Source organism: Micrasema longulum, unplaced genomic scaffold (assembly GCF_059751315.1).
Source record: "Micrasema longulum isolate JH-2025_06_02 unplaced genomic scaffold, ASM5975131v1 h1tg001225l, whole genome shotgun sequence".
NCBI classification, from domain to species: Eukaryota; Metazoa; Arthropoda; class Insecta; order Trichoptera; family Brachycentridae; genus Micrasema; species Micrasema longulum.
The window spans coordinates 188,692-211,790 of NW_028278412.1; the positions used below are offsets into that span (position 1 = coordinate 188,692).

The following is a 23,099-nucleotide window of genomic DNA, read 5'->3' on the forward strand; positions in this document are numbered from 1 at the left end:
TTTATCATTCATCTCCCTTTTGTTTTTTTTATTTTGACAGGTATGTTTATTCGAATACACATTTTTTCTAATATATAAAAAATACGCACATTAATAAATAAATATCTGAACATCGTGACGTTTTAACTATAAATTTTTAATATGGTTTATTTTATTTTTATTCGGCATCCATCCTATGAAGGAAGATATCCGCCAGAGGTAAAATATAATATACATAGGAATATAATTGTGTAAAAATAAAAAAAAGCTGAAGACACATTAACAAATATCTGATTTTCGGACTAGAATCTTCCTATATGATGAATAATTTCAGGATTAAGGATGGAGAGGAGTGATGCAATGTTAATAAGGTAAGAATATTTTTAGGTGGAGTACATGTTATATCTGTTTCTCATTACTTTATGTATGGAAGTGAAACATGGAACTGGCAGAGGAAGGATGAAAGCCGAGTGAACGCGGTTGAAATGCGATCTCTTAGACGAATGTGTGGGGAATCAATGTATGACAGGGTTATGAATGATGAAATTAGGCGAGAGTGTAAATTTGAGTCGAGTATAATTAATAAGATTAAGAAAGGGTCTCTGAGATGGTTTGGTCACGTAGAACGAACGGACGACGAAAAAATGGTAAAACAAGTATATATGGCGAAAATGAAAGGTAACGTGAGACGAGGATAACCAAAAAAGACGTGGCATGATCATATAAACCAAAATCTTAAGTTTGGTCATGTCAAAAGCAGACAGAACCGAGGGCATATATGACAAGAATTTTGAATGTGAAAGAAGCTAGGAATGTATGTCAGGATAGACGTGTGTGGCGGTCCATTCTATCTGCCTACACCTACGGGGAAATGGCGTGATGGTAGTAGTAGTAGTAGTAATGAACAACCAAAGAATGTGTGATCTCTCGTGATTGTGATGAAATGAATTTGCTCTTGACCCATTTATAAACGGCATTGACAATTTATATTTTTCTTTCGATTCAAGAGAGTAATTTAATGGCAAATGATAATGTTTTTAATACTTTTTTTAAACAGGAACTTTCCAAAATCCATAGGGTGGATTGGTCTATCTTCACATTGCTGAACATGTACACTGAAAGGTCAATTTTATTTATTTGTATACAAATTTAAACGGGTAGAGATAATTTGGGAGGAGGGATTAGGAGGAATATGGTTAGAAGTAGAGAGAAAATCATAGAATAATCAAAACTACTTAATCAGATACAATGGAAACACAAAAAAATGACAAAATTTAATGGATGAACTATTCTCAAGTCTCAAGTCTAACCAACAATCAATTTTTTAAAATTATAAGTCATTGAAATAAAAATATATGAAAAATTTTGTTTCAAGAAAATTAGATTTTTGAATCACTGTAAAAATTAAAAATAATTTTAATGTGACAAATAAATATAAGCAGTAAACAATCAGCAAAATATAAAAAAATATGTTGGTATTTCGTACCACTTACCCATAATATTTACAATCATTGATGGACAATAAGGTTTTTTCAAGCATTTTTTTTGTAATGGTAACATTGCATACAATGGTAACCATAGCAACGGCACTTTGAAATTTGTGAAAAATCAAAACAGAAACTGGCGAAATTTATTATCATTTATTATTATAAATTGATATTACAAAAATTCAGTAATTTTGTAATAGTGGTTAAGTACTAAAAATGATGGAATGGCAGAACTTTATTTAATAGGTGAGATTTGTGGAGCATACGGTTTTGAAGAAAACTGTTTATTTGGACGATATAGTATATTTTCAGGTAAACTTATTTATTGAAATGTTCTTTGAAGCATTAAATTAGCAAATTTAATAGTAATATGATAATAATTGTGATTAAAGGACCCAATTGGAGAGTAATATCTGGATACTCAGAAGGGCAGACTATTGCAGATAAGCCTTTATATGAAGGACCTAGTGTTTGGGCCCATCCAATAGATATTTATTTCACAACAAAGGGAATCCAAGGTTCTTCTTTTATTTTTTTAGCTCTAAGACATCTATAAATATTTAAAAATAGTGAATCTTAATGATGTAAGTCCAAAGTCCTGCTGCCAGGACTTTGCGACCTACCGGTAGAACACCCATTTTTTCAGTATATGCCAATTTCTAAATCAGCTAGCAGGATGCAGTTCAAAAAAATAATTTAGTGCGTCTATTTCTCTCTTAGTGAGTTTTTGAATTATGTTTCTTTGATCAATCTAGCCGAAATGGCTTTGAGTCGCTTATAGGCCAAAGCTACATTTTTTTAATGAACAAAATAGCGAAAATACGTGGAGTCACGCATGGGGCATAAGTATCGCCAGCAGGACGATCCTTATTCAGTCATACAAATTATACCATGAAATGAATCCTGCTGGCAGAACCCGTTTTCCCCTGGCCGTCCTTTCGGACCCGCCTTTCAGAAGGACATGTTGTTTGACGTTCTATCATTAACTTTGAAAATAATATTTGTCGTCTTAACCTTTTATTCAATTTCTCATATTTTTAAAAATATTTGCGTGACTTGCCAAATTTTTGGGCCAAGTGGCCAAGCCACCAAGTTGTGGTAGAGCGGAGTTCAAACCTTTGATCTGTTTGTCCATAATACTACCCACAGAAACACAACCTAATACTACCCACTAACTAACTAACTAACTAACTAACCATCACGCCATTTCCCCAGAGGGGTAGGCAGAGAGGATAGAACGCCACACCACTCTGTCCTGGCACACTTCCTTTGCTTCCTTCACATTCATACATCTTCTCATGCACGCACATCGATTATTCCGACTTTTCACATGACCACTTTCAAGAATTTGTTGTACTTGATCATGCCATGTCTTTCTCGGCCTTCCTCGACTTCTACAACCAGACACATTCGCATCATAAATCTTTTTAGCCGTTCTTTCATCATTCATTCGCTCCACATGACCGAACCATCGCAAAAGACCTTTCTTAATTTTGTCGATAATGCTTAACTCAGCCTTGCATTTTGCTCTAATTTCGACATTAGGGCACCTATCATACATTGTTTTTCCGCACATTCGCCTGAGGGATCGCATTTCAACAGCATTCAGTCTACTTTCGTCCCTTTTTTTCCAACTCCATGCTTCGCTTCCATACATTAGGGTTGGTACCAGAACTCCATTATGAACGGCTAATACTACCCACAATAACACATATTTGTTTTTCTGCTAAGGCTGGCCTAAAATACAAGTGCAAGTTCACTGTCTGGATTCTACCGGGAGATCTTGGCTGAAAGGATATTGCTTAACACCAGTTCCCACTACTCCTGGTCTTCACGTCATCCACAGTCCGTGCTGGACTCCTGGACCATCCACCATCAAGGAAAGGGTTTCGCAGTATTTCCTCGGAGGGACAAACCAACTTCTGTTGCCAGATGCTCTATGCTCCGGACAGGACAGGTGAATAACTTATGTTTTGAAACTTAGAAAATGAAATATAGAATCGAATATGATTTACTATTTTTTTTTATCCCAGCACTCGCACCGGCTTTACCGAAAGTTGAAAATGTTATAAACGATATACCTTAACATATCATTTTGATAGTTATATTTTATTAATATCAAAATTATTACAAACTTAATATTAAATTTCTTTTTTGCAATTTAAGTGAATAATTTTTATTTTCCAGATATAAATTGAAAACTGTTTCATCTGGCTATGTGCAAATAAAGTTAGAATTAATTTTGAAGGATTTTAACAAATTTGGAGTTGAATATAAATAATGAAATAAGCTCATTGGCAATACTATCAGCTAAAATGAATTTAATTATAATTGGAATATATATATTATTCCAAGCGCAACTATGTACAAATGAAAATAACATTAACGTTCCTTCTTTTAATTACACTTCTCCAACCAAAATCTCTGCTAAAGGAATAAACAAAAGAGTTACTGCATCTAGCGAGTATGGCCCATTATATCATATTTATGTTAAAAATGACATTTCTACTTCAAAATCGATAGAGAAATTGGATTTTTCTTCAAGTAAAGATTTCTCAAATAAATTTAAGAAATCAGTGAATGAAATAATAACTATTCCATCCACTGAAGATAGCGATGAAGAAATCGAAAGTTTTACTATTTTTAATGATAGTGATGGTGACAACACAACTATATTTCAAATTACACCGACAGCGGAGAATGTAACAGATTTTTTGGAGCTCACTACTGAAGACATAAGTGAAACGGTAAATTCTACTATGAGTGCCTTAAATACTACAGTAGGAATTACTACCATTTCTCCAAAAGTGAAGAAAAAAAAATCAAAGAAGAAGACTCCCAAACATCCAAAAAGTATTTTCTGCGATTGTGATATGACAGTGAGTACATATAACATTAATTTCTATACTGCCGCCATAAGCTAAAAGGCAGCTATTTGCAAAAGTCATATTTTGAGATATGTTGCTTTTTAGTATTTGTCAACTTTATGCAAATTATTAAAAACTGTAAGTAATCATAAGTAAAAACACAGTATGCTAATTGTTTCTATGTATAAAACCAGTGTGTGTCATATCTACCAAGTGTATGTATAAGTTTTCGCCGGTTTTCGTGGTAATGAAAACACGTAATTTTCAAGGGAAATTAATTTTTTGTTTATTCAAAATATTGGCCTTCGGATTCTACACACTTCGCCCATCTTTCGAGTAAGTTATATGCTAGAAAAACTGTTTGCCTTATATTGAATATCATGCTAGAAAAACTGTTTGTCTTTTGCGCCAAACCATTCGTCGAGTTATTTGCCAACTTCCTCGAAATTGCTGAAGTGCTGCTCTGTGAGTCCGTACCCCATTGATGCAAAGAGGTGATAGTCAGATTGCGCCAGGTCGGGAAGTTTGGCGGGTGCGGAGGGATGTCCTATCCAAGCGATTTCAAGGTGTCTTTCACTGGTTGTGCTGTGTGAGACGGCGCATTGTGGTGTAATAAAATCACCTTGCCGTGTCTTCTGGCCCATTCCGGTCGTTTTTCGATCAATGCGTGATTTAAATTATTCATTTGTTGGCGATAGCGTTGTGCATTAATGGTTTCGCCGGACTTCAAGAGTTCATAATACAAAATACCGCTCTGGTCCCACCAGATACAAAGCATGGTCTTCTTGCCGAAGCGATTTGGCCTTGGTGTTGAAAGACCAGCTTCGCCAGGTGACAGCCACAATTTTCTTCATTTGGTCTATTATCAAATAACTTATTTGGATGCATTTTTATTTTGTATATTGATGTGTGTCATAATATTTATAAATCTATCTGTGTATTGATTTTAGTATATAAGAGTCCTGACTTAACACATAATTTTTTAGCAAGTCGGGACATTAAAATCAATAATTGTGCAATAATGTAATGGTGTATTTGAAATGAGCATTTGAACACCCTTTACTCGTTTTGCCATTATGCTTGAACCTTTGATTGCAAGTAATACATAATGTTTTTTTTTGTTTTATTCCATATTATTTATGCTTTATTTTTCAATTACATCACATGTTTTCATAATTTAATTTACTCTACTCATACTTTTTATTCTTGTTAATTATTATGGCTCAACACGGGCACAGCCTAAAAAGCCTAAAAAGCCTCAATAAGTTTATGAATAATATGTAAACGAGTGTAATTTTGAATGAATAAAAAAATTAATGAACAATATATTTATCATAACTCAACAAATGGATAGTGGTCTCGTGAAGTTGGGAGATGTGACGTTATTTTAAGCATTTATGTACACTACAGTCCCATTCACAAAAAATCTAAGATTTTTTAGTCAAATAATATAAATCTAAAACTACGCTAGCAACTTGCCAAGACATACGTATGAAGCATATTGATGTACGGTTGTGAGACATGGTGCCTTACCGAAAGAGATAAAAAAAAGACTAGAGGCCTTCGAGATGTGGTACTACAGAAAAATATTAGGAATTTCCTGAAGAGGAGACCACATCACTAATGACTGGGTTCTCAGCAGAATCGAAGAAGGGAGGCACCTAATCAAAACCATCTCAGAGAGGCGAGCCCGATGAATTGGCCACATTATACGCCATGAGGGTCTCTTGCATGACATCATAGAGGGAATGGCTGAGGGGACAAATTACAGAGGGCGCTAGGAATATTTGGAGCAATTGTGCGAGAATTTAAACTGCGCCTCATATGTCGAGCTGAAGAGGGCTGCAAAGAATAGAGACCAATGGAGAACGAGATGCAGGACTTTGCTGCAAAACAATCCCCAGGATTGAGACTGCGAAGAAGAAGTCCCATTTAACCGAATTTGATGGGACCGATGAGACTTCGAAATGAAAGTTCAGTTAAACTGGAAGAAATATTTTATTCATAGAATGAATAGAAATATGAAATTTCATAAAACATTCCTGCACGATGGAATACAAATCTAAATCGAGGAAGTAAAAAAATGTGATATTTTCTTTTGATTCATATGAGAAGAACGTTTCATTGCAGCTTAATCTCTAAGGCGTTCTCGAATAAGAAGCAGCTTGGCAGGAGATGTTTCCTTTTGCTCAAGGTACACCATGAGGTCTTCAAACATCGTAGTCTGTATATACTTCTATAGTTTGGCCCTTTCTTTTCTTCTTTTTTCCGACGCTTATTGTATGAAAGCAGTTTAGAATATGGTAATACAAAAAGTATTGCGGTGATTCGGTTGATCCAGAAATTCAGTTTAACGGGACTATTGTATATGTAATTTATACAAATATTTTCATGAACACATAAGTATATTTGTAATTACTTCAATTTCATATATCTTAATTATTTAATATTTCATATGTATATTTTCTAGAAACCAATATGTGATGTAAACTGTTGTTGCGATACAGATTGCACGGAATCAGACAGAACAGTATTCACAGAGTGCGTTGATTATGAAAATACACGAAATGATTACTCTAAATATTGCACATCCAAACAGTTTATTTTTAAAAATAATTCACCCTGGCTTATCGAAAATCAATCAAGTAATTTATTTTGCGTTCTGAAAGATAATCTTCCTCCCAAATTGAAAGGGAAATCGCCAAAAGTAAGATTATATTATTCATTACTAATATATTTATGTAACATGCCATCAATTGTTTAATTATGTTATTTATTTATTGTAAAAATAGGTCATCACATCAAATCAAGAATTGAATTCCATAACAGAAAAATATTATTCATGGGGAGATAAAAAACCAAAACAAAATATTTCTATGGATACTTCAAAATATTATGCCTTTAATGATGATATATGGATTCTGGTAAATAAAACACTTCAAATATTAGGTAAATATTATAAATCATGATTTTTCTTTAATCTTACCATGTGTTTTCTACTTTTTATTTGGTTATTTTTTGTTTTATTCTGTTTTAGACATCCCATCTTCGAAACTCAACCAGTATTGTAACAGCAGAACAAATTTAAAGTATTTGGTCAATTTTAAATCTAAATGTTTGAGTGCTCTACCCAATGTAGAAATGTACAATGTGTTTAATAATTTGGACAATTTGTTTTTAATTTCATCTCCTATGGCATTTAATGAAACCTGGCTGAAAGACATTAAGGTGTGTGTATTAATGCAGTTTGAAATTTATAATTTGTTACTGTAATATAATATAATATATTTATTTAACATTTCAGGATTGTCCAGCAAATGTTTGTATACCTATCTTGACAAACATTTGTGATATTCATAATTGTTCACTATTGAACTCAACAGAGGATCGACCTGTTCCTAATTGTGTAAACAATTATTGCGTTAATGCGATAACATCTGTTAAATATGCCTTTTATACAAATGGATCTATAGGTTATACGAATGCAAGTATTTATTTTGGATTATCTGATCTGCTTCTGACTTCAAGGTACATTGAGCAAGATTTTGAAATAATACAGAGTTTTATAAGAAGGAATGAATCGGAAGTGCTCCGACCATTAAGTGGGAATCCAGGATACAGATATGGAAAACCTATAATTATTTCTAAGATAATTCCTTATAAAGAATCCAACGATTCCGAGGAAGTAGATACATTGGAGTATTTTTCATCCAATTCATTGTATCCTTTACGAAACGTGTTAAGCATACCAAATAATATAAGAGGACTGTGTGTGTTCAGTAACATGTCATACACTGAGATAAAATTTCGTGAAAATTTTAAATTTTCGTGTCATACGGTACAAAATGTAACAGAGTACGTTCTTAAAGAAAATGCTACCGCCGCATGCTTAAGTTTACAATATCAGTTAATCAAATTTATGCCATATGATTTCATTTCAAAAACACCCAAACTGTACGCATCCGCTATTGGAAATCCAAATAATGATTTTAAAAATTGGGTGGAAATGTTGCATGAATTTGTCCCTAGCGTAATTAGTGGACAGTTTGGAGAGGATAAAACCACTTTAGTTTGCTCTAATTTAGTTTCTAAAATGAAGTATTCGGTAGTTTATGTTCTGGATCAGCAGCCTGATGTATATAACCAGATGAACATTCTAGGAATCGGAACCAAGTATTTTGCTGAAGAACGTTTGTTTGAAATAAAAGACAATCTTATTGTAGAGACACTATCCATCAGTGCGAGATTTGTTGATGTAACTAAACCACAGCCTGTAGAGTATGCGAGGGGTCCACATTTCCAACTTAATTTGCCGGCAGATTTTTTTTACCCATTTTCATTCAATAAAGGTGTGAATCCGGGTGACCATTCACTTTTAGTACTAGGTGGGATTATATTTAAGTACATATTATTATAACTATATGCATAAGTGTACTATTCATAGTTTAAGAAGATAATGTAGTCGGCCTAACTTGTAATACTAGTAAATCTCCAAATGATCAAAATTATAATTTGGCCTTTTCTGTTAGGAATTTAGATTATCTATGTGTATAAAACTTGTATGTCGGTAATGTCTGTAAGCAATGCATATTTTTTTTTAATAAAAAAAATGCATAAATCCTATTTGTATTAAAATATTTTTCTGTAAACTTCATTGAGGGTAACTCTCTTGCCGGGGACTATCTAGCTTTCGTGTTGTGTCCAGTTTTGATGGTTATTGTTTTTATTTCAAGATTACAATGGTTTGCGCTATTTAGCAAAGTAATTGATTTCCACGAACTTCATATAACTGTTTCAAAGGTAAGTGATTTATTTCCTAGATTTTTCAATGGGATGTGAAGTTGAATTGTATAAATTTTAACTTGAAATCAGTAAAATAATGTAAATAATTTCTCATGTAACCTCTTATTTCATAGTGTTTTTATTATTTTTATATGTAAAAGGACATAACATTATAGACATGCTCCGAACACAAAAACAGAATACAATTCTAACACTCAATGCTAATTAATAAGATATTGTATCGAATATTAATTGTTAAGAAATCTCTTCTGGTTATGAAGCTGTTCACATTATATCGTTTGTTTTATTATTAATTAACTATGATAAAGCAATAATTAATACTTCTGTTGAAATAATTATCATAATAAACATTTTGAATAATTTTCAAAGAGAAGACTTTTGTAATATATATTTTTTAATTTTCAAGAACCCAAAAAGAGAATGGTTAATTTGGGGATATTTATTTTTTCCATGTGACTAATTTTTGCTTCATACTGATGATAGAATGTCAAAAAATATGAACACGTGGTATCAAACATAATGATTTTCATTTAGAACATTATTGCGATCTTAAGCCATAGAATTAAAAGTAGTCCAGAAGGAGTGTAGAATCGTATTTGAATACATCGGACTGTGTCCAATAATCCGCCCACTATGGCCTACTTTCGCCGCGCGCATTCGTGATGTCGCCGCGTAATGTTGCTTGATGGGAAAAAAAATAATCAACACAATTGTAAGGTAAAAAAAAGCAATATGTTAATTTCTTATCTTATCTTTAGGGATATATTAATGTGGGCTAATCAGGAACTTCTCAGCATTTGCTCACATGGAGAGGAAACCACTTTAAAACTCTTCAGGAGAAGCTGGCCTGTTGGCAGTAGTCAACAGGCCTTCCGTTCCACTAGAGGAGTGTTCGGCATTTTGTTCCCTACTTTGGTTTATTTTACCAATTTCCTGCGCTATATTTATCATGTATGATACTACCTCTCGTGTGAGTTCTTTATTACCTATCACCGATGGGATGTCGCATAGATCTTCACCCAGGCCTCTGCATCGCGCCTCCAGCTCTTGTCTTTGAAAGCTGATCCCCCTGTTATTACTTTGTCTATTGGATGCCTGTGTATCAATATCACACTGCTGTTTTAAGGCCACAAGTATTTTAACATTGCTATAGTATTAGGATAATAATAAAATAAAGAGATGTTTTATAATATTTTTTATTCCTTTTTATATTTCTATAATAAATTTTTATGTTCGATCACAATATTCAAATAATAATTTTAAAATATAAATAATTATAAGAAAAAAATATTGTATGCCAATGTAATAAGGCAATCTTTTGGTACTCAGCATTTTCACGAATTATTGTAAATAATATTAAGTTTATACTAAAATTAAAACAAACAAATGCATTTTAAATAAAAGTTAGGAAGGATATTTCAACCACTAAATAATAAACTCGCAATTAATAAAAAAATAATGATTGCAAGTATAGGAAAGCTCACAAATCTAGAAGATTTATAAATTAGATCACTCCTAGTTCCACTAAACATAATCGAGTTATATTACGGGTGAATATATCAGTAACTACAATCCATTCACTACAGGTGTTAACTTTTATCCTAAGGTCACTACGTACTACTTAATAGTTTAATGTGCAAAAGTGGGTAAAGAATTTTTATGACTTGTATTGCAGTTTAAAATTCTACCATACACTTCTGTTGTATTATATTATATTTACGCTGTATTATTTATGTAATGTACAAATTATGAATTCACTTTCCATAGGCACTTTCTGTGCTATGACGAGTGATGGCATGAGATATAAGAGCGCATGACATCACTGAATGTGGTTAGAAAAATAAACTCTCACAATTTTGTACAATTTATAAAAAATACACACCACCAACATAAAAGCTTTTTACAATTCGTGCTCAATTAATTACTAATACTACTGTATAATGGATTCTTAAGAAAATGGTATTAAAGGTATAGAAAATAGTTTACATTGGGTGAAACAAATATTGTAATATTTTTAAAAAGAGGATAAAACACAATTTACATTAAAGCACAAAATATTTAACAACTTGCATATTCATTAGAATTCCTAATTATTTTACAAACTGAAAATTATTTCCCATGTATCACTTATGTCTACTTTATTACATCCACGACTTAAAAGTATTTTTCCTTATAAGAAGCATTAAATTTGTAGAAACCATGACTAATTGGCAATGTGTGGAGTATACAGTTCGCACACACGTATTTGTGTCAACTTACATCCATCACCAACCACTAACCATCTTGTAAAGCTATTTACAGCAACTTCTTAAAACTATAGTTTCATTATCAAAATTAGGAATTTAAAGTGAAATGAAATATCAAAATAATACAAATGAATTAATCTAGTAAATGATTCTCCTATTCTAATATTTTTATATTCGTGTAATTCTAATTTATGAAAAACAGTCAGTTTGTGTAAAACATATTGCGAATTGAAACACATAATATGTATAATAATATAATATTTTATAATGGATATAAAATACACAAAAAAATGAGTAAATATTTGTATGGCAAAATTGAGACATTTAAATTTTGTCATTATTTATTATGTTTCTTATATTTATTTTCACATGGAAGTAAAGGTACAAATGTTTGTTATAATATTACCCGTTAACAGGTAGGTATATCTACATATTTTTTTCATAATACATTTAAACATAAAAAGCGTTTCCAATATGAAAACTATACAAAATCTCAAATACACAAATTGTTTATTGTGAGATGCGTGTCTTACGAATTAAGACATTAAAGACATTTTGTAAAAATAAAATCACAAATTATATCAAGATTATTTTCGGATCTTTGCCCCCCCCCCCAGAGATTTTACTAAATTTGTCATTCAAAGTGGATAACAATATGCACACAGAAAACATAACAATAATTAAAGTTTATTTTAATTAAATAGGCATATAAATGATTTCTTGACAAACGGTTAGAGCTTCTTTGGCACAGAGACAATACCATACATAGGACCAAAAGTATATAAAATAACGCCAGAACCGTGGAAATGCTGTAAGAGCTTCAAGCGAAAGAGGTTACTGACTGCTTTCCTTAGCAAAATTGGTCGCAGAAAGACTGAGATATTGATAACAGCTGATAGATGGCCAACACATTTTATTATTTGTGGATACATTTTTAAAGTTCTTTATTATTTTTATTATGTACATAGTGTTTTTGTAGAAAAATTATGTATTTTTGACTGTCCAGAACAGGGCCACTATTACAAATGCTATCTTCGTCAGTACATATCGAGACGGAGTAAAGTGAAATTGATATTTATGTACAAAAATGTGTATATTTGTATGAAAATTTAAAGTATTTTAACCTGCAATTGAACATGTTTAGAAAAAAAATTTGTCTACATATTCTATTTTTCATACAGAAAACTAAATTTTACTTTGTAAATAAAATTGAAGATAAGTGTTAATTTGGTGTAATACGGGCCCTGGATTACTAGTCAAAATTAGTTATATTAATGTAATAATTTTATGCACGTATAATAAGAAAAATAAAATAAAAATAAATAAATATTGGCTGCCTCTTGTATTTAAAAATGCATCCCCATAAGTTGCTCTAGATGCTGCCTCATATAAATTGTTTTCTTCGACGGATAACACTTTGTGCAAGATTATTGACTGATGTGAGTGGGGCCCAGTAAAAGTATATTACGTGAGATCTGTGGCGTATATGTAGCCCTTTTGCTGAAGAAGGAAGAGCCTCTTCTCTACTGCATCCTTGTCTGTAAATCAACGAAACCATCACATTCATTGAAAATAACTTCACACATAGATTTAGATAAATGATTTATTTCTTTGTCTAAATCTCCGATTTCACAACTAAAAATGAATGATCCTGTGAAGGATCAATACCCTATTCAGTGATCACTATAGACTGGCGACACCCGAGCATTTTATCGGCTGGCAACTCCAATGTGACAGTTCTGACGGTATGTCAGACCACCGGACCACATCGATCATTCCAGACACAGAGCTCTTAACTTCCTTTTCTCATATATTGTTCTTGTGTATCAGTTCGAATAAAGCCTTTGTAAAATCTTAATCTGAGTTTAATTTTGAAATGTTTAGCTTCTTATGATACCTTTAATAAACGGATTTCAATACAATGTTTTGAGTATGAGCCCTGTAAATGCCTAGACTTCCATATTCCCTTCTCAAAAACTTTTCACTCTCTGTTGCAACAAATTTAGATTTTCATACTATTACTTCCTTCACATAATTTCCCCTATGGGTAGGTAGCGATGGATTCTTTTTTTTCTTGTCACACTTAAGTGCTCTTTGATAAGCCTGAAAATAATGATAAAAAGTTTGCCATATGAGATAATTTATTCTACTTACACCTTGTCAGCAACATTTTGTCATTTTCGTGTGTAACATGTTGTGCCAGGGAGTGTAGCAGGATCTGGGCTGTCTGATAGCGCTGGAAGCAAACTTCTGGCTTACCAAACAATTCGTCCAGAGCAGCTGTCTGACACTGGAAAATAAAAACATTTATTAAATTAATCACAAGCACATAACCGAGGTACCCACCACAATCACACATTCAAATTCTCACAAAAAACGAAAAGTAGAAAAAAAAAGAAGAAATATTACATGTCGAGTCCTACATAAGTAATATTTACTACTAGGATCAATTTGTAAGAAAATGTGAGGCTTACCATGCGAATAGCGTGATTGTATAGGATTTTATCAGCAGTGGCGGGACAAGCCTTTTTGATGTCAAGACTGTTCAGCCTCTTGGATTCCGCCAAAGTAGATCTGTATTTGCTGATCATCACCGACAAAACTGTAAAAGAAAAATAAAATAGATGAATTTTATGCTGATAAAGTAAGAAAATATACTTTATTTTTATTGACATGATCCGCGTCATTTGGACGTTAAAATACGAGCCCTTACAGCTCAGACTGCCAAGCGCATGTACATGCATACATTCTTACATTTTTGTTCATCTTTATCTTGACTCAAGAAAGATTGCGTGAAAGATTTATTGTGACAAATATGACCCTAGAATATTTATAAATGATTTGGAATAAAAGTTTAGAGTTTTACTGACATGTGGGACTCAGCTGGAAATCAATGCTCACTGTCACCTAACCTGCAATTGCACAATCTTAATACAATTGACAGAAATAATAAAAACTTCTAAATTACTGATGTCGAATTGCCGACACACGAATATCAAATTTCTGACGGTCGGGGAAATATAGAATGACCTCCATTTCCTACTAGGAAGTAAAGTGAACACTGCGGACAATTGCTATTTTAGTAGTAGCACCCTCCGTTGCTCAGACAGTTAAGTCGGTTTAGTCAGTAACTCTCGCGCTCCATTACCAATTCTGTATTTTATTCCAAGGTGAAATAAATGCACATCTAAGCACAGCGTCGTTTTTCTTCAGTCACTCAAACTGGGATAGGAGCTCTCCGGCATCCACCAGCCTTCAGATTAAAAACTTAGAAAAACTGCCTGGCATAGAGATATCATCTGTGCTTCGAATATCTGGCCGACAAAGAGTGTGTAATTAAGTTATTAGTAAGTATTCACCATTCTTCACAGTTGTAGAGGGGTGTAGAGTTCTGGCTCGAAGATGACTATCTCCCAGCGCTAGTCCGGCTCGAAGGAGGTGTAATGCTCGCAATAGCAGAACTAGACGCTCGCTCCCACTATCACTCATAGGAAGCTCTGGATCAATTCCTGTGAAATAAATCTTGCATTAGTTTTCATGGTTTTTTAAGATTTTTACAGAGTGCATCCGAATATTTATGTAGGTACATTATGAACAAATCGTACTATGTTCTTCATTGTGAAATATCCAATAAAATAAATAATACATGTGTTCAAGTTCAAGTACGATAATTATTTAGCAACACATTTAGTGCATATATGAGAGGGTTAAAAGCAAAAACGACACTGTCCATGATCCAACAAAACCAGGGACGAAAAGACCATTTAAAGTTCAACAGTTTTTCTGGAATCAAAATCAGATGTAAATGACAGTTGAAATTCCAGTGATTCCAGTGATGGTATAGTAAAAAAAGTGATACTATATAAATAAAATTTCCCTACATTCAGGGAAAAAACCATGTTATGTAAATCAAAACTTTTATTTATGTGTTAAATCTTAGTATTTACATACAAAATTATTTAAATTTGTCGTTTTTAAAATAAACACTAAAATATTATTTGAAAACAGCAAAATATCAAAACAATTTTTCTGGCGGCATATTTACACTATACAGTAGAACCGCGATATAACGAAATCCAAGAGACCAAAAAATTAAAATTCATAATAACGAATTCCCACATATAACGAAAAAAATCATACTAGGTAGGTATATGTTAAGCGCCGTCGCAAAAAATGTTGCGCAGCTTCAAAAACAAAACAGATGGACGGACGTAATTGGCAGTATTCGGAGAGGTTCGGAGGTTTTCCTTCACACACGCGCCTTCATATGTACACATGCACACACTGGACACGCACTTTGACAGTTCTGGGTGCCGACAGACCGCCGCGCGCCGCAGAAAAGGCCATAAAACCGTTCACAGACGGCAGAAGCAGCGGCGGCACGGCTTTGAAAGTGGGAAATAATATTTTCATCTTTAAACATTTTTTTTATTTCATTATATATTTATGTAAATGTATTGGCATTTTTTCGTACGGGACAAAAATGATTTTGTTATACATACGAGTATTAACGGGATTTCGTTATATAAATGCATTTTTGTATGAAAAATTGGTTTTAGGGAAGAAATTTCGATTTTTTTTTCGATATACGTCATTTTTCGCTGTATCGCGTTTTGTTATGTCGCAGTTTTACTGTAGTATAGAGCATTAATTTATTTTTTATGTAATTACTCCATGTTTTACACTTTTTATGTTGCTCCCTTGAAACAGATAAAAAAAGGGATTTTACTGTAGTTTCAATGATAGCATTTAATATTGAATCAATAACAATCAATTTGAGTGTCACAATAAATACAATATTACCTTGAGGAGACGATGTGTCCATTAATGCAGCCAAAGGTGCTCCCCTGGAGTCAGCTAGTTCTAGCACACACTCACTCAGAGCGAGCACAAAGTTTAGCTTAGCTAATGTCTCATTGTGTTCTCTCTGAAATATGGAAAATAGAAAATTATAAATTTGACTTAATACTTTTACTTTTACTTTTAAGCCATCAAATACATATAGTAAATTGTAAGCTAAATTTGTGCAACATTTTTGAGAACTGAATGTTTTTAGAGATAAAAGAAATCAGCCATCTTTACTAGAATTGCAATTATTTACAGAACATTTTGTAAAAAATAGTCCCCTTTGCGAAAAATATTCTTAAGATGATTTGGGTAAAAATGAAACTATGATCCAAAATTATTATTAAAGAATACTCACATCAAGTAAAGTTTCCTGAGGTAGGTCGGGCGGAACGAAGGTAAGGGGGTGCGGGAATAGAGCCTGGAAGGAATCTGAGATATTGGGAAGTGTAGACGCTCGCGATGGGCCGTTGTTATTCTCCGCAGCTCTCAAAGCTGCTAAAACTATTGGTGGAGAAGTTCCTGAAAAACAATTTATATTTTTACTAACGCCATTTAAAATCAGGGAGTATTTGTGATTTGGGTAAGTAAGATCTTTATTGTAAAAATATGTTGGTAAATAATATTGTTTGGGAATATAACACACAATTAAGTACAATGCACAGGAAATGATATTTGATTACTAATTGTATTTTAGCTCGTTCATTTGTTAAGTGAGTTTAAGCAAGAAGCAAGGCACGAAAAGATTGTGTTTTAAAAGCGCAACATACAAAATCTGATGTCCAAACGCTTTGTCGAAAACAATTTTTTTTGTTGCATGAATATCAGTAGAATTTTCGTAGAGAAGTAGAACTAGGCTAGCACACCTGAGTTAGGTATTTTATATGAATTACTTTTGTAGGAAGATATATAAACAATACCTCGAGTGACGTAATGTCTATCCAATGTTTATCTCAGACTACACTTTTAAAGAAAAGTTTGCATTCAACAGAAAATTATTAATTTTGGTTTACTTGATATACATATGAGAATCACGCATGGCAAATTAAGTAAATGACAGCAAATAATACAGTTTTTTTTGCTCTATAATATTTTTCATAATTTAGTATTAATGAAAATTTTTGAAGTTGTAAGACTTAATGTGCCTACAGCTAATGCATTTTTTAGCGTTTTCATCCATATTTAGGTATGCTTAGCTGTGGTCACATATTATATATAGAAGAAATAATAGTTTGTTTAAATAAAAATGGAAGTTTTTAATGTGAAAATATAACTAATTAAATAAAGCTAAAAATACATCCATATTATAAGTTATGAGGATGATAAATTTTGTACAACATGATTAAGTTACGAGGTTGCTAAAATGGGTCCTAAAATGTGAGGATTTGCATGGATGGACTTATAGGAAAAAGCATTATTAAATTACCATTGTACAAGGTAGGCAAATCACCTGATCTTCTCAGTGGGCTGGCGTTGGTAGGAGAGACTTGCCAGGTGTTGGGAGGGGAGCTGCCTGAGGCACTGCGGCGACGTCCAGAGGGGGGTGTGCCCATTATAAATTGAACCTGAATAAAAAGAGAACATTGAAATATCATTATAATCATCAAATAAGTTTTTAACTCATTATTTCTTTGGGAATTGGGGCTATAATCTGTAGCGGCAAGACACACATTCTAACTAGTGGGCAAACTAGCTTCTGTCTGTAAATAAAATTTATTGTTAAAATAGAAAAGTTTCACCTACCATTAAAAGTTGAGTTATGTACCTAGCCTTATTCAAATTAGATAAAATAGTAATAACAAAAAAATCAGAATTTCCAGAAGAGCCTAAAAACAAAAATAACACATTTTCTTTGTTAATTTTTTTGCACCACAACAGGCTAGGAGGCTCAATTACAGTGATGAATACCCGGAAACACAGAACACAGAATACCCGGGCTTGTGAAAAATCACATAAAATTTTTATGTTCACCACTACACCATGGAGGCCATTGTTTTATTTTTCTTTTCACCCTTTAAGCCTAAAATATTTCAATCTCAAAAAATTTTAACATGTTTTATATCAAACTAGATCGGAGATCAAATAATAAAAAAATGAAGCAAAAAAAAAAACAAAAAATTAGTAGAAAAAGATAAAAATGATGACTCCACCAATATGCGGAATATGGATTGAAATATTCTTCCCCAAATTCAACTCCGCCAATTGGCAGAGCCGGCAATGAACCAGTTAAAGAAATGCTGATCATATATATTTTCAGATTTGTCTAAAGAAAGAAATTCTCGATTGTCATAAAGAAAACAGTTAAATCACACTATTTGAGATTGGCAGCAATAACTGTTCATGTAAGTATGTCATAAAACTATTAAGTGGTTATATTGTAAAGCTAGAATTATGCCTATTTTAGCGGAGGTGCGATATGCGGTTTTAGGTTTCAAATAACAGCTCAGGCTAAATAATAAATCAATAAAAATATAAAAACACATATTGAAAAAATATTTGTGATAACCCAAATATTGCAATTTTGGTGTCCATTTCCAATGAGTTGTAAATACCTCTGTTAAGAAAATAGGGTTCGGACCGCCACGGGATTAAAATTTAGTTCAAATGTAAACTTACGGAACCAGAATCTCAACTGGGTTTGCACTTTGTTGTTGCAAAATGTGCCAAGATGGTAATTTTGCCTTTTATGTGATTTTTACAAATAAATTATTAACAATAATAATTAATTTAGGTACGAAAAGTATTGCAAGTAACAGCTTTAAAAAACATATTTTTAGACAAGTTTTACTTACAGATGGAGGGGACAGAGAGCTAATATCGGGTTGTGCGGAGCGATGCTGCTCGGAACGTTTCATGGTGATGGGTTGAGATCTGGGGATAGCAGTGCCAGTCACTTGGCCAGAATTTCCATTTAATTGTTGCTAAAAGAATAAAACAAACCTCAATAAATATCAAACGAAAAACTAGTATATTTCAACTGATAACAAGAAAGAAGATGGCCACCACAAATGGAGATAAAATAGTGGTTTACTTTATGGTTTTTATGAATCTTGAGTACTGTCAAATCACTTAGTCTTGATAGGCTCTAATTGTTTATAGATTTCTGAATCAGGGTGTCTTTGAAACAGGCAAAATAAAGTGAAAAGGTTGCTCTGTATAAATTGTTACAGATGGCCGGTGGAGAGGTGGTGACAGCTCTGATTTGCTAATTGGACTTGTTTCACCCGGTTTACTATCAAGCTGATGAACTAACATACCCTATCGCCGTCAGAATTAGGAAAATAAAATTGAGGGTAATAGACAAATTGACTATACTGAGGGGAATTGAATAAACTTTATTACCATAGTCAACTCGAATTCAGTTTGTTAGTATGGTCCCTAATCGAATTGAGAATATTCAAAAGAAATTTATAAGGCGCCTGGAATATCATTTTAGTAACATTGAAAATTATTACGGTGGATCTTTGATTAAATTGAATAAAGATTCATTACGAAAAAGGCGTCTTATGTGCGATTGAATTTTTCTTTTTAAAACTCTAAATAATAAGATTGATTCGCCGTACCTTTTACAAAATATCGTTTTCCATTGTCCTCTTCGCTATATCAGATTAAATTCCCTTTTTTATATACCAACTTGTAAAAACAATTATACCTCAAATTCAAATTTAGATGTATCTTTAAAAATTATAATGGACTCAGTATTGATGTAGACATCTTTAACTGCAAATTGCATTTATACAGAAAATTTCTTCATGGAGTTGATTATTTGGGATAGTTGCTGAATGTACTTGTATGTGATCTTGAGTGGTTTATAATATGTATATGTACCACATGTAATGAATGTGTAAGTTTTATATATGCATGTAGATATGCGTATGCATGTGTGTATATGTATGCGTTTACATATGTGTGCATGGATGACTCAGAGCGTGCATTTGGTATTTTGATTTATTACCAATAATTACAGTAAAACATCAATGTTAACAATTATTGTTTTTTCATTTAAGTTTTTTTATTTATTTACTTTTTGTTTACATCTTTTACTTAATTTATGAAAACTTAATTGGTCTTATTAAGTTAGAAAATCTTTGTTTTTAATTCTTATTATGTATGACTGCATGTTTTCTGAATAAAATAATGAGAATCTTTTATAAAAAAAGAATATGAAGAAAAGTAATCAACCGTTCATTAAAACTATCGGTGGCCGGACTCGTGATGTAATGGTCGGCTCGTTTGCCTACCATGCAAGCGGTCTCGGGTTCGATTCCCGACATGGTTGATACAAAATATTAATTTAAAAGGGTATTTTTACACTAGAATATTTCATAGTCCCTGGACTGGTACCTGAAGCGTAAGACTGATCATCTTACCTTCATATAAAAAAAATACGCTGCGATTGGTGTACCAATGCAGTGCCCTGTGCACCATTAGGTGCAGAAAGGTAATGATGACGATTAAAATTTGTTTTTGCAATTTGCGAATGTAAAAAGAGGCCACCTTGTTCTTAATTCTCTGCGAGGGCACCGGGAGGGGCTCCGATATGTGCAGCGAGGAGGGTCGCGGCTGGTCAGAGGGCAGGTCGCGGGGGGTGCGCGGGGGCAACATGGCAGCTCTCGGCAAGGGCAGGTCGGCCGACAGGTCGCTGGGGAGGTTGGACGGCACCAGCACGAAGTCCTCTTCGGGGCTCGACGAGTCGGGAGACTCCGCTAAAAACAGAAAAAACATATGACTATTAATATTTGTACTAGGCTGATCGAACCAGATTGTCCCAAAAAATTTTAGAGTGTGTAATAGAACCAAAACCTTAGAACAGTGTTTTTGATTTGATGACTACTCTCTATTGAGTTTTGAAGGTTGTTTAAACTGCAATATTGCATTGTTCATGGACTGGCATTTAAAGTGCAGGACTTATCATCTTAGTTGCTATAACAGATGATCGAAATACGCTGCATTTGGTTTACGGATGACATGTCTTATGCCCCACTGGATTTAAAAAGGAGAATAATGATTATATTCCAAAAAAAATTTTATTTTTAGACATTATGATTTCGTTCATTATCAAATTCAAGCAACACATGGTCGTGTGCACTGGATGATTTGAAATTGTCAATGATTTAGTCCAAATTAGGGCTTTTCGTTGAAGCTTTGTTTGATAAACTTAGGACTATTTTAGACAAATGTCAAAAAATGTCGGTAGGGTCGCTATCTTCCAGTACGTTTTCATTTAGTTATTGCAGGAGAAACTTGCGACTTGCATGTGAGTCGCCCGCGTACAGTGGAAGTACACGGGTGAGTCGCCCGCGTCCAATGGGTTCAATATTTACTACTGCAGGTTGCACAAAGATGCACTGGTTCCAGCAGCATATATTTATAGACAAGTTTTGCAAATGTTTTATTCTCAAATGGCAATTTACGGTTTAAACAGATTAAAAACATATTCATTTTTTAAATGTTCCTTTTCGGCATCTTATGATGTATAGGACACTGCATTGGTACACTACTGCCATCCTTACGAAGAGTGCAGTATCTAGCGTTATTGATGAAATTTTGTTAAATACAGATTCCGAATCATGAAGAAAGATGTCTTGATGATTTTAGTCTTACCAATACTACCTTAAAAATATTCCTCCAGGAACTAAAACTGCAGTAACAAGGTTTTCAGTTCATAATTATCCTTAATTTAGTTATTAATTCATCTTTCAAATTTAAATATTAATATTAATATTAAAACTAAATCAATCTCTCAGTTTTTTTTTTTGGCATACAGTGATGACATTCATAGTATTGAAACTTCAACAATAATAACATTCTTTTGTTTTACCGTGTTTTTCTAAGAAACATGTCTGACTGAGATACTGCACTCTTCATACGGAGGGCAGACTAACAGCGGCTTAACTTGATCATTTTTGTTACATGAAAGTGAGATGACTATGAAATATTCTAGTGTGAAAACACATATTTAAATAAATATTTCATGTTAGCCATGTCGGAAATTGAACCCGAGACTTCTTTCATCGTAGGCAAACGTGCTGAACATTAGACCATGAGGCAGGATATTTGGTATTAGTAATGAGAAACAGCGTCGTTTCGTAGGATAGTGATGGTTTTGGTTAAAAACAAACACCCTCATAGGTAGCTAGAGTGTCATCGGAGAGCGTTTGAATATGTATTATTTGAATTTTTTTGTAATGTATTTTTTAATGATTAAGGAATAACTATGTAGTTGTACTATCGCAAGGTATTATGTTTCAAATACTTGTCATAATTAATAATTTATTCATTTGAATTGGTACAGCTTTTGACGCTCACATTAGAAAAAATGTTAAATGTAAAAACATATACAAAAAAAAACAGTATTAAATAATTATACAAATACATAAGTTGTTTTTGAGTGGCTTTATTTTACCAACAACATTGAAGAAAACAACAAATCCATTAGATATTTCTATTGATCTTCTCATATCAAGGCAACTTCTTAAACTAACACAAAAATAGAATCGGAATGATGTAATTAACTGTTTAATAAGTTTTGGTAAAGAAACAAGCTGACATGAGTTCACTGTTTAGTAATTTCAATGTGAAACTAAAGTCATTTTATTGCCGTACGACATGTACAGTAAATGTTTCAAAGCAAAGTGAGGTAGGTAGCCAATACAAACGTCACAAAGTTTTGGCAAAGATTTTGGATTTTACATAAGAACATTGTTTGTTTTAGTTTTGGGAAAAAGTAGGCGGAAAAGATGCTTAATGCGAAAAGTCATTATATCGCAAAAAGAGTTTGAAATAATAGAATGGCAGAGAAATGTAATTTCTAGTTCATTGTCATTGGTGTTCCAAACTAATTAGTTCACGGTTGCTTCATTAGAATATTG

At 32.9% G+C, this 23,099-nt stretch overlaps 2 protein-coding genes and 1 long non-coding RNA gene across 4 annotated transcripts in view; 2 read left to right on the forward strand and 1 right to left on the reverse strand.

Moving 5' to 3' along the window:
* The first annotated feature begins 188 nt into the window (after positions 1-188).
* On the forward strand, positions 189-1,963 carry LOC148276396 (uncharacterized). The gene is made up of 3 exons (XR_015823746.1): positions 189-350; positions 1,037-1,101; positions 1,859-1,963. It is a non-coding gene; the product is annotated as an uncharacterized LOC148276396 (long non-coding RNA).
* Positions 1,964-3,749: 1,786 nt separating this feature from the next.
* Positions 3,750-9,554, forward strand: tctn (tectonic). The gene is made up of 5 exons (XM_088234330.1): positions 3,750-4,345; positions 6,804-7,040; positions 7,126-7,282; positions 7,371-7,561; positions 7,638-9,554. The coding sequence occupies exons 1-5, from the start codon at positions 3,782-3,784 to the stop codon at positions 8,748-8,750; spliced, it is 2,262 nt and encodes a 753-aa protein (XP_088090456.1). The 5' UTR covers positions 3,750-3,781; the 3' UTR covers positions 8,751-9,554.
* Positions 9,555-12,352: 2,798 nt separating this feature from the next.
* Atg1 (serine/threonine-protein kinase unc-51-like protein Atg1) overlaps positions 12,353-23,099 on the reverse strand; it is a 103,562-nt gene continuing 92,815 nt past the window's right edge. Inside the window, exons 8-16 of one of the 2 annotated variants that reach the window (XM_088234313.1) lie at positions 20,725-20,933; positions 19,020-19,148; positions 17,678-17,792; positions 16,586-16,749; positions 16,186-16,309; positions 14,742-14,891; positions 13,857-13,984; positions 13,537-13,672; positions 12,353-12,920 (exon numbers count right to left, since the gene is read on the reverse strand). In XM_088234313.1, the coding sequence (XP_088090439.1) occupies positions 12,847-12,920; positions 13,537-13,672; positions 13,857-13,984; positions 14,742-14,891; positions 16,186-16,309; positions 16,586-16,749; positions 17,678-17,792; positions 19,020-19,148; positions 20,725-20,933 (1,229 nt within the window). In that variant the 3' untranslated portion in view covers positions 12,353-12,846. Of the gene's footprint in view, positions 12,921-13,536; positions 13,673-13,856; positions 13,985-14,741; positions 14,892-16,185; positions 16,310-16,585; positions 16,750-17,653; positions 17,793-19,019; positions 19,149-20,724; positions 20,934-23,099 lie in introns of both variants that reach the window. The other variant, XM_088234311.1, reaches the window with a different exon arrangement.

Bases quoted from the DNA above. Each gene is read 5' to 3' on its own strand.
- tctn (XM_088234330.1), top strand. From the start codon at position 3,782: ATGAATTTAATTATAATTGGAATATATATATTATTCCAAGCGCAACTA. The intron at 7,041-7,125 runs GTAAGATTATAT...TTGTAAAAATAG, and splicing joins TGAAAGGGAAATCGCCAAAA to GTCATCACATCAAATCAAGA. The intron at 7,562-7,637 runs GTGTGTGTATTA...TTAACATTTCAG, and splicing joins CCTGGCTGAAAGACATTAAG to GATTGTCCAGCAAATGTTTG.